The sequence below is a fragment of the Brassica rapa genome, chromosome A01 (genome assembly GCF_000309985.2).
Source record: "Brassica rapa cultivar Chiifu-401-42 chromosome A01, CAAS_Brap_v3.01, whole genome shotgun sequence".
Classification (NCBI taxonomy): domain Eukaryota; kingdom Viridiplantae; phylum Streptophyta; class Magnoliopsida; order Brassicales; family Brassicaceae; genus Brassica; species Brassica rapa.
In genome coordinates this window covers 13,935,177-13,947,261 of record NC_024795.2, presented here as the reverse complement: position 1 = coordinate 13,947,261, position 12,085 = coordinate 13,935,177, and the positions used below count along the sequence as shown (strand labels likewise).

The 12,085-nt window shown below is 33.5% G+C and overlaps 2 protein-coding genes across 2 annotated transcripts; both read right to left on the bottom strand.

The window, feature by feature from the left end:
• Positions 1–452: 452 nt before the first annotated feature.
• On the bottom strand, positions 453–3,027 carry LOC117128524 (zinc finger BED domain-containing protein DAYSLEEPER-like). The gene is made up of 4 exons (XM_033281155.1): positions 1,745–3,027; positions 1,163–1,670; positions 757–1,084; positions 453–660 (listed from the first exon to the last, which is right to left on the bottom strand). The coding sequence occupies exons 2-4, from the start codon at positions 1,457–1,459 to the stop codon at positions 575–577; spliced, it is 711 nt and encodes a 236-aa protein (XP_033137046.1). The 5' UTR covers positions 1,460–1,670; positions 1,745–3,027; the 3' UTR covers positions 453–574.
• A 6,340-nt stretch (positions 3,028–9,367) lies between these two features.
• Positions 9,368–10,042, bottom strand: LOC103828334. Its single transcript, XM_009103942.1, has one exon. It carries the CDS (start codon positions 10,040–10,042, stop codon positions 9,368–9,370), a length of 675 nt encoding a protein of 224 aa, XP_009102190.1.
• Between the last annotated feature and the right edge of the window lie 2,043 nt (positions 10,043–12,085).

Sequence of the window (12,085 nt, the reverse complement as noted above, 5' to 3'; positions counted from 1 at the left end):
GCCCCGCTAACATCTTAAGACTTTGCGGGCAGCCCGCGGGTAGTCAAATATTAGTGGCAAACAGTACCATCCGCCCCGCCCCGCCGTGGCCCGCCCCGCCGGTGGTTCACGTCTCTCTCTCCGGTGGTTCTTTACGGCACTGCTATCTCAGATAGTAAATTAAAATCAAAATTAGTCCAATATAGTTAAATATAAACTTCACCAAAAGCACAAAAGAAAAAAAACAGCATTAGACGTTATAGTCTTTAGCCATCAGGCATTTAAAACCTAGTTGAACATTCTACAAGTTCGTTACATGTGCAGTGTGCACTATACAATCAGTCAATCATTAGATTTCAATATTTCATCGTATACATATTATATCAAGTCAATACCAAGTGTTTTCCTCGTATCATATTATGACTCGTATGTATAACTGATACCAATGCATCATTTACGTGATATCACTCGTGCAAGTCTTAACCAAATTTAAATTAAACAAAACACCAGATCCCAAAGGTAATAAAAAACCAAATCCAAACAGTCATTCTAAATGTAAATAAAAGCAAAACACCAAATCAAAATAAAAAAAAAATCAAACTTCTTCTTCTTCATCTTCATCTTCACCATTGACAATAGATTCAAATGATGGTAGCTTCTCTTCCTCATCATGAATTTCATCTTTAAAAAATATCAATAGTTGAAGTTAGTAAATATAATATTTAAAATATTAATAGACATGGTTCTCAAAATTATATGATAATGTGAATATTTTACCATGTTCATAAGCTTCATATCCCTTTAGCCAGTTCCTAGTACAGATCAGAGCTTGCACATTCTTCGGGAGTAGACGGCTCCTGTATTTATTAAGGACTCGCGATCCAATGCTAAAGGAAGACTCTGAAGCCACTGCTGTAATAGGAATACTCAGTAAATCACAAGCCATTGCTGACAAATCGCTATACCTATGAGTATTATCTTTCCACCACTTGAGAATATCCATGCTCCGAAAACTATTAAAGTCCAAGGGTGGTTCATCAAGATAAGCTTCTAGAGGTGTTTTTCCACTCACAACGCCGCTGACTTTGCGAAACGCAAAGAAATCCTATGAAGGTTTAAAAAGAGTATAAATAACTATTTAAAAAAAAATAAACAGAATGTTAAAAAAAATCGAAACACTCACATTGTAGTTCTCAAACATACCCATTGACCCTTCAGCACAAACATTTTGTGGAACCGTCTCACGTGGCTCTGTAGAAGGTGAGTTAGTCTTGGATTTTTTGTCGTAAGACTCAAACAAAGTACTGAGCTTATCACGCAAGTTTCTCAACTTTGCATCACGTGTACTCATGTCAAGCTTCCCTAAACAACAATTCACAATAGAAAGCTTAAAACGTGGATCAAAGACAACTGCCATCGCGAAAACACAACTGACTTCTTCCCAATATTTATCAAACTTCTCTTTCATCGGTGGCACCATCTCTCTAACAACCTCATCTTCGCTTTCTTCATTTATTCGAAGCCAATCATCTACTGAGAAGATGAACCTCTGAGTAGAGCCTCTGTAGATCAACAGAAGAACGTAGAACCTCTTTTAGCTTCACCTGGCTCCATGCTACTTCTATCCCCAGCATCTCGTCGATTGCTTTGTACACTGTTTTCATAGCTCCCCTTCCAAGAACTTCTGCAAACTGTTCCAGTACAAAACCAAGTGTTACAAAAAAGGTATTGATTCGTGAAGATAAGACTCTGTCTTCCTACTTACACGTCCATAGCGACCAATTGGATCGGTTTCCACATACTCGGAAACTTGGTTCATGTTCATGGTTGACCAATACTAGATTGCTGCTCCCAAAATTTTTGAGACGATGAGCTCTCTTTGGATCCCAAAAGTCGTCCTATTACTTCTTATTCTACTTCATCAAAGAAGCGTCAGCAGATAATACGTTGAACAGTATGTGGCCTTAATCACATAATATAATGAATAAATACCTTTGTAGTCCAGGAACAAGAAGCGCCGGTGGAGGCTCTAGGAAGGAGAGAAGCTCTGGTGGAGGCTCGAGGAAGGAGAGAGGTTCCGGTGGCGGGATCTCCAAGAAGAGAAGTTATGGTGGTGGAAAGAAGACGGAGAGAAGTTCCGGTGGAGGCTCGAGGAAGGAGAGAAGCTCCGGTGGAGGCTCGAGGAAGGAGAAAAGTTTCGGTGGCGGGATCTCCAAGAAGAGAAGTTATGGTGGTGGAAGAAGACGGAGAGAAGCTCCGGTGGTGGCCTTAGTCGAGGAGAATAAGAACATGCATCCTCTGGTGTGCGTCAATGGAGTCGCGGCTTCTCTGAGAACATAAATCGCCATTTTCGTCTTTGTCTTTTTTTTTTTTTCAGGTGGATACACAACAAAGAGGAAGTGGTGCGGGTTCAGTCTGACCCGCAATACCCGCAAGACCCGCAGTGACCCAAACCGCAAAAGCCCAACCCGCATGAGACTTAGCCCGCGAGACCCGCTCACAAATGGGCCTACAGTATCTCTGCCCAAACCCGCCCCGCATGGGTCTTGTACGGGCCAGGCCCGCGGGCTGCGGTCCATTTGCCATCCACATCAACCATCCAACTTTCGTGTGTAACACAATTTCTAATATTACTTATACTTCCAATATTAACTATATCAACAAAATTGAATTAAGCGTTGGTCTTCATGATCACTTTTTATTAAACTCATATTAGAAGATTTCGAAGTTGAATTATTTTGCGTACCAAACCTCAAATACTAGGGTGACCTTATAATTTAGTTTTTAATGACTTAATTTCAAATAGATTTTTAGATATCCCCTATCTCCTATATATTATTTGAGAAGCATTACAACATTTTTTTGTAGCCACATGTCATCATTAGAATGATTCTTATAATCCTTAGAGAAATAGGTTGGTCCATCTAAATATATAATAAACTTTTTATTAAACTAACCATAAATACATTATTAATGTACTTCATTATTTCCATAAATAAAATTACGGAATTACCTAATATGGCTAAAGTATATATGACAATTAATGATTTTGAATAATAAAGATTTGATAAAAATAAGTGTGTCTTATATTATATTTGTTTAATTTTAAAATATTAAAATAAATTAAACAACCATAGTAACTATTTAATAAAAATTAAAAGTTTTCTTTATATGTTATATTTTGAATTTTTAAAAACAAGTATAAATTACTAAAACCTTTAAAAGTTTCACATTCAAATTTTGTGATCTATGGTTTAAATTTTTGTTATGACATGATACAAATAATTAAAAAATCATATAAGATAAAAGTCTCATTTAATAAGTATTAAAAATAAATAAATAAATAAATATATATATATATATATATATATATCATTTTAAATTAAATTATATGTCATATAAGAAAATACATAAATATCTTAATTTTGAAAATACTTTGAACAAATTGTTTTGATAAAAAATTTGAAAAAATACTGAAAACTTAATTTTTAAAAATATTATAAATTACTTAACCTATTAAATTATATAAAATAATTTATATATATAACATTCATTCCGCGCAAGGCGTGTGTCTTAACCTAGTATATATTAAAAGAGAAGCATTACAACATATTTTTGTAGCCACATGTCATCACCACAATCATTCTTAGAATCTTTAGAAAAATATGTTGGTTCATATAAATATATAATAAGCTTTTTATTAAACTAACCATTAATTAATCATAAATGTTATTTATTGTTTCCTTAAATAAAAATCACGGAATTACCTAATGTGGCTAAAGTATATATGACAATTAATAATTTTGAATAATAAAGATTTGATAAAAATTAGTCTATTCTCTATCATTTTTTAAAATTTTAACTTATTAAAATAAATTAAACAACCACATTAACTATATAATAAAAATTTAGATCTTTTCCTATATGTTATATTTTGAATTTTTAAAAACGAATATAAATAACAAAAGTTGTTAAAAATCTCACATTGAAATTTATGTTCACTACACATATGGAGGAGTTTCTTCGATGTAAGGAATTCTTTCTCGACTTTACTATCCAACATATCCCAAGGGCGCAAAACACTCTGGCGGACAAGCTGGCACGAGGTGCTAGGACTTCGCCATCTGCTATGGTTTATGTTAATTCAGTTCCCCCGAGGTGGCTCTCGGACCAGGGATCTTCTTAGTTTCTTAGCCTTTTGCTGTAAAAATAAAATAAAATAATAAGATACAAATAATTGTGAAATTACATAAGTAAGAAATCTCATTTAATAAATATTATATATATGTATATTAATATTTATAAAAAATAAATTATATACCATATAAAATACATAAGTATTTTAATTTCGAATTTGCTTTGAATTTTTTTGATAAACATTTTGAACAATTATTAACAACTTAATATTTAGATTTTAAACTTTGCATTGAATGTTTTTAAAATTATAAATTACTAAAACTATTAAACATCCCACAAATGTTTTATTGTTATCATTGATTTAAAAAATTTGTTATAAAGAAATACAAATGATTAAAAATAATATGAGTATAAATATTATTTTAACAGATGTCAATATTAAAAATGTACTATATATCTATGTTAATGTCATTTAAACTTAATTTTATACCATATAAAATAGAAAAAAATGTTTGTTTGGATTAATAAGTATTTGAACCAATTTAATTATATATTTAATATTTACTAAACTTTTTAATTATTCAATATATATTTATTATTTCATAATATATAAAAAAATATATAATACTTAAAAATAATTTATATATAATATTCATTCCGTGTAAGGCGCGGATCTTAACCTAATATATATTAAAATATTTGGAGATATACACTTGTTTCTTTTTCTTGTCAGACGACAAAGATATAAGATTATGTTATTTCTAGTTATCCTACGCATAGATTCTTCCCACTTCACAGTAATTGATAATTGTTCCACTATTTCTGTATAAATAGTGTTTTAGATTCATAAAGACAAATGTTTTAAAATACATGTAAAGTATCCTTAACTTTTCGGGTCCGGATTCAGATATTTAGGATATGAAATACGAAAAATTCTTTGGTCAAAATATATCATATATATTTAAAATTTTACAAAATAACTTAAAATAAACTATTAAAATTAAAATAAAATATTTTTAAACTCTAAACTATACATTCAAAATTTCGTATTACTTAAAAATGCTACAAAAATAATAACAAAATTATTAACAAAATATATTTTAGGGAAATACGGTAGGATAGCACTAAAAAAGTTTCTTTCACAAATATAGACTATAAGGATCAAAATGACTAAAATGTTACATTAAAAAGGTAAATATACATTTATGCCTCTAGGGTTAACTAATCAAAACCTTAGGGTTTAGAGGTTAGGAGTGGTGATTTGGGATTGAGATTTAAAATTTTATAAAATAAACAATAAATATTAAAATTTGAAAATAAAAATTTTAAAAATAATATCAAAAAGTATTTTCGAATTACAAAAAGATATTTGAAAAAAAATTTAAAAAAAATTCGAAAAACAATTTAAAAAAAATTATAAAAAAGTTTGAATTTGAAAACATATAATCTAAAACTATAAAAAAATATTTTTTTAATTTTTTTAATTTTTTAGTTTTTTATATATCTAGGGTATTAGGATCCTTTTACCAACTAAATGAAACTGCCCTATATTTTAAAAATTGCCCTTTTAATTTTGTCATTTTCTTTCTGGCGGTCTATTTTTGTGATCAAAACTTGAAAATTGTCTATTTAGGAGAATTTCTCTATATTTTAACTAAATAATAAAATGAAATATAGAAAATTCAAAACAAAAAATCATAGTTTTGGATATTTGTGTTTTTAAATTTGGTATGAATCAGTTCTTATCAGGTCGGGTTTATTAGGTCGGTTCTTTTTAGATCCGGATCCATTCGGGCCGGCTTTCAGATAGAATTTTTTTGGACCCAATAGATACTTGTAAATTTTATGTTCAGTTTTGGATCTGGTATTTTCGGATTGGATCTGGTTCGGGTTCGGGTCGGATCCGGTTCAAGTTTTCAGATCCGGATAAAATGTCGAGGCCTATGATTTAATATCATTTTAAGAAATAACTACTGACCCTAGACACGTGCTTATGCGTCATTAATATACATACTCGTATATATGCAAAATTAAGTAAAATAAAAAAAATAGTACACATTATTGGTTACGTTTCCAAATTCCAACCTCCTCCTGTCCTCCACCATCTAAGCACTACTTAGAAAGTTCATACAATTTGAGCCTTTGCTTTAAATATGGTCACCCACCACATTTCCTTCGAAACTCCTTTTATATTCTGAGATCATTCATGGCAATATTTAGAAATGTTAATATTTGTGATCCTAGATGTGTAGTGGACTAGTTATCATCTAATAATTAATATGTTCCGAATTTTCCCAGTCACGTGTTTCAAACCACCACGTTGGTTAAAACAATTATAACATCTATTTTATATTAAGTAGAAGAAGGAAAATACAGAAAATTTCACTAACCAAAAGGGTGATGTTTAAATCTCTTTATCATGCAGCATTTCATGCTAATGACAAAAAGATCATATAAAATCAAGTTATAATCACTAAAAAAATCAAGCTTTTAACAACGTTTATAAGTTTAAAAGCTTGCCACAAGCCTTTTTCTAAATCGTGATTTATATTACTAGAGTTTCGTTAAGAGTGGTATGTATATTGTTATGCCAAAGTACTGAGTGGAAAAAATATACCGAAGGCTATAGAAGATGTTGTTTACGTATAACCAAGCATCACAAAACTCCAAGTCTTTGCTTAGAAGTTAAATGCTCTTCAAAACATTGGTCAATTTATATCACAGTTGATCACATGACATGTAATTATCACAAAGAATTTTACTCGTCACCATCTGCGATGTGATAATATTTATCCTAGATGTGGGACACGTGATGAGTCTGTAACGCACACTATCTTCAAATGTCCACTGTCATTCTTTTCAAGTGTTGGCTTTATCAACCACACCGTCTCATCCAAACATTTTTCGGTTTCCAATATATACACTAACATGGATTATCTTTTTAGTCAGAAGAATAGTATTGAAGCTTTGGAGGTGGACATAGACCCATATCCATTAATTTGGTATATACTGAAAGCACGAAATGATAAATTACTCAGAGAGATTGACAGAGACCCGTTTGAGCTGATAAGATATGCAGAAGGAGAATTTCAATCATGGTTCACAGCAAATGAACCAACTACTGAATCGATCTCAACACCAGCAACAACATCAAAAGTCTTACGCTTAGAGAGTATATGTTTGATAGATGATTCTTGGCCCTCTAAATCAATCTTCAGTGGATATGGATGGATGCGGAAAGATAGCAATGGAGGGACATAACTTATGGGAATACAAAATTGAAAAGGAAGAGTATTCACATTGCATGATTGTAAGTGATATGCTAGGCAATGGAAAGCATGTTGCATCTTTCGACATGTCAGCACTTCATGACGAACTGTAAGGACTTGATAACGGTGTTAGGGGAACCTCATGCATGACCGAATTTGTCGACAGAGTTGAAGGATATACGAGAATTGAATAGAAGATTTCAAGATTCCAAGATATACTATACTCCTGGGGACAAAATGGAACTGCATATCATTTAGCTTAAACTGCTCGATCATTTAGCTAACACTATTCGATCTTTTCATATGATTTTTTGTTTTGTTGGTTGTTTAGTCCAGTATAGTTATCCAATCCACCTCAATTTTGAGTAGTATAATGGCAATTTTGTGTAAACAAATTATAATATGCTTAATTATATCCTAAAAGCAATCTTTAAAATATTTATTTAACCATTAACATATAAAATATTATAATTATCGAAATGCTCAGCGGATTAATAAAACCATATTAATTCAATCTACTTTAACTTCTTACAGTTGGTTTACGAACGAATTGGAAAAAGATGTACCAGCGTATTTTTTTGTAACTAATTATAAATTTACGTTGAATAAATATCTTAAAATATATAATTCATAGGTAAAATGTTACAATAAATACATGTTAACAAAGTATTATACGCTAATAAATACATGTTAATAAATACCTTAATCAGGGTATCAAGTGGAACGGGTCTATCCTAATAAGGAAAAACCACCTGATTTTTATGGACCAACAGTGGATATACTAAAAGCATTCTGTTGGGAAGTGCAGTGCCCGCCAAAGATAAAACACTTTTTATGGCAACTCCTTTCAGGTTGTATTGCGGTACTAAAGAACCTTAGTGTGAGAGGAATACAAGGGGATATACGCTGTGCGAGATGTGGATATCCGGAGGAAACAATAAACCATGTGTTTTTTGAATGTCCCCCAGCACGTCAAGTATGGGCATTATCTAAAATACCATCGAATCCTTATTTTTTTCCTACCTCTTCTATTTTCGGTAACATGGATCATCTTTTTTGGAGAGTCCATCCAAAGATGGATGACCACCAATTTGCATGGATATTATGGTATATATGGAAAGCCAGGAACAACAAAGTGTTTAGTAATATGGATATTGATCCCAGGGATACACTTCAATTAGCAGAATTAGAATCATCACTTTGGGCTGAAGCACAGGTAGTCACTGATCAGCAGGGGGAACGACAGGCGCAGCCCAGACCCCCATTGGTAACTTCAGGACGATGGTGTTTTATAGATGGTTCGTGGAAAGAGAAGGATTTATTTTCGGGACAGGGATGGTATAGTACATTACCGGGTTTTGATGGTTTATTAGGAGCAAGGAATGTAAGGGAAAGTCTTTCACCTCTTCACTCGGAGGTGGAGGCCTTGATTTGGGCAATGGAATGTATGAAGAATTTACGACAGTTTCAGGTTACGTTTGCAACGGATTGTTCTCAATTGGTGAAGATGGTTTCGGAACCAGAAGAATGGCCAGCTTTCGAAAGTTATCTGGAAGATATCAAGCTTCTTCGGAGAAGTTTCTTCAACTCAGATATTGTTCATGTACTTCGGGCGGAGAATCAACGGGCGGATAGCTTAGCACGCAGTGCTAGAAAGCAACCGTCTTTCGTCGTTCACATGGATGCGGAGTTACCAAATTGGTTTGCAGATTCAATATGAGTCTGTGAATGTCTTGCTGTCAAAAAAATATATATATATATTCTAAATTTACGTTAGTATAATCATTGGGGCTCATATATATCGTTATTTTAAGAATTTATCATAATATTATTTTACGCAATACCTTATAAATCACGCTAAACTGTAAATATCATATAAATGAAAATAGATTTACATGAAGATCTAGGTTTGAGCCATCTTGGCAAAACGAAAAATAAAAAAACAAGATGGATTATTAAAATTAACTTCTACGCATAAAGCACTATCTGAGCCACATCACCATAAGAGAGTGTAATTGTTTGCTTAGTCTTCTAGCAGATAGAATATTTCTCAATTCCTTGTTAATGCAATATAAGACTGATACTGGAGGAAGCGAAGTATCATTATGAATCAGAGTGTTCCTTTGCTTCCACAGATGGAAAACAACAGTTTGAGCAGCAAGTTTAAGAAGCTCGGATTCAAGAAAGGAGCTCGGACCAGCACATGAACATGGTTTGTGGTGGTTGGCACCTGATAAGCACATCCCTCCAAACTTCCTGACTGAATTCGCATGACAGCATAAGATGGTCTCGACGAATCTTGAGCAGAATGAGCAGTTAGCAGAGATAGGCAGTCCCCAACCAGCCAGTCTTGACTTAGTATGGAGCATTTCATAATTCGCTGTCCACATTGTGAAGGAGTACTTCAGAACAGCTCTTTTGAACCAGACTACATCAGTCCAGTCCTTCGTCTCTATTCTTGGCCGAAGCACTTCCCAAGTGGTAGAGGACCTGAAAATACGCAAAGATGTATCACCAGAAATCCATTCATGTTCATCATTTATATTGGGATCTAATAGAAGAGACAATGTTGTAAGATAAGCATGAAGGTCAACTTCCTCGTGGGATCTCGGATGTGGTAAAGACCAAGTAGAACCGGGGATAGCATCTGCCACCATTTCGTTCTTCCTGATTCTAAGTCTTCTAGGACCAGTTGGGCCTATGTAACTGAACAGCTGTCTGATACACTAAAATTGTGTCTTCTCTACTGCAAACTAAGAGTGTAGATGTAGTATTTTGAGATTCAATTCCACAGGACCAGTTCAAACTTTATTTCTATGGGATCAGTATCAAGCTAAAATAATATGGGGGTTTTAAAATCAGTGAAATCATAACAATCAAGTAACAGGGTTGATTTGGGGTTTTCAGATGAATAAGAGAGCTAAGCCTAGGGTGAATAATTGGAAATCAATGAGCATGAGCCAAACATCTATTCAAGAAATAACTCACAGCAAGTCTTAAACTCGAACAACATATCAAGATCGATCCACTTTCATGGCATCTATCCTTTTATCATGTATTCCTAATATCTAAACTGTCGTTTGAATCAGAGAAAGATGATAAATATTAAGACCAGATTCGATAAGTTCACAATTTACCCTAAAATCTACTTTCGCTGGTTAGGGACAAATCCCCCATTCATGATATTTCTAGCAACCTAAAACACTTTTGATGATTAGATTAAACCTAGTTTCAAACAGTAAATGGTTAGTTTAATGCAGGCAGTAAGCGTAACCATGAATGGAAACAATCAAAACATCAATCTTTATTTGTGTTTAGCTCATGAGTCTATGATCTCCTAACATCCTAGACTAAGCAAATCGGCTACTCAGTCATAACCAGAGAAAACATAGAGATAGAGACTGAAATAAACATGTATATGATTTCAAAATAATTAGAGATAGGGTTCAGAGGATTCTTCTCTAATTTGAGAGAGATGGCCTTATCCCTTTACAAACTAGCAAATCCCAAAGTACAAAGCTCTAAAGTATGATTTTATCCTCCAAAAATATCGTATAAAAATAATAGAAAATAAGAAAATATATATTGCAGGTCTCTGGCGGCTGAAGGAGAGAAAATTGGGATGATTAGAACAAATCCCGAAATATTAGAAGTTTCCTTAAAATTCTCTGCCGCTGGAGCAGGTACTCGGTTGCTTTGAATAGTTAGGAGCACCCACCAGGCTGCTCCATGTGAAAATATCCAATTTGTACTCTATTCTAGCTCTTTTGCTGCAGATGATCCATCTCTCATCCAATACAACTCCAGACCTATAATGACTCGAAAAAGACTCAAAAATACTTTGGAAAACATTGTTAGAAGGTGTCAAAAACACCATATATTACTGCGTCAAAGGGGTCAAAACATCAAACCAGAAACTTGTTGTCCACCCGTTCCCAAGGAAGATTTTACTGAATTGAAGAGCCAGGGGTCTGAGATCAAGGAGCTTTCTCCACGCCCAAGAGTCACTAGGCGCAGGTTCAATGATCGAGAAAGACTTCTCATTTAAGTGCGTGCTCCAGTGCCATCAACCCACAGCGAGAGAGACTTTGAGAGCAGTAGCCAAATGAACTTAAGGCATAGAACTTGATTCCAAATAGTGAAGTTCTTGAGGCCAAGGCCCACTTCTTCCTTCGGGAGACAAAACGTTGACCGAGTAACCTTAGCTATGTATTTTTTTCAATGTTCCCAGACCATAAAAAGCGGCAACACATAAATTCAATACTCTTTATACAATCTTTCGGGAGTATAAAATCTGATATCTAGGAATTCACAGTGCTGAATATAACAGTTTTGAGGAAATGCAGCCGACCAGAAAATGAGAGAATCTTTACCGACCAAGAAATGAAATTCAAGGTGATCTTCGTCATTAACGGAGCATACTCAGATATCTTGAGTTTGCGACTCATAAGCGGGAAACCTAGGTACCGTATGGAGAATTTACCAGATGGGAATCCATAGCTAGTCATAGCAGATGATTCCCATTGGTCTAAACCCGAGGTGAAGAGCTCCGGTTTTGTCGGGTTTATTTGCAGACCAGACCAATAAGCAAACTTAGCTTGATAATTGATACATTAGGTTGAAGTGCATATAAATTAGCTTGATACATTAGATTAAGTGCATATAAATTCTGATACAAAAGGAACTTGATTTTAAAAATG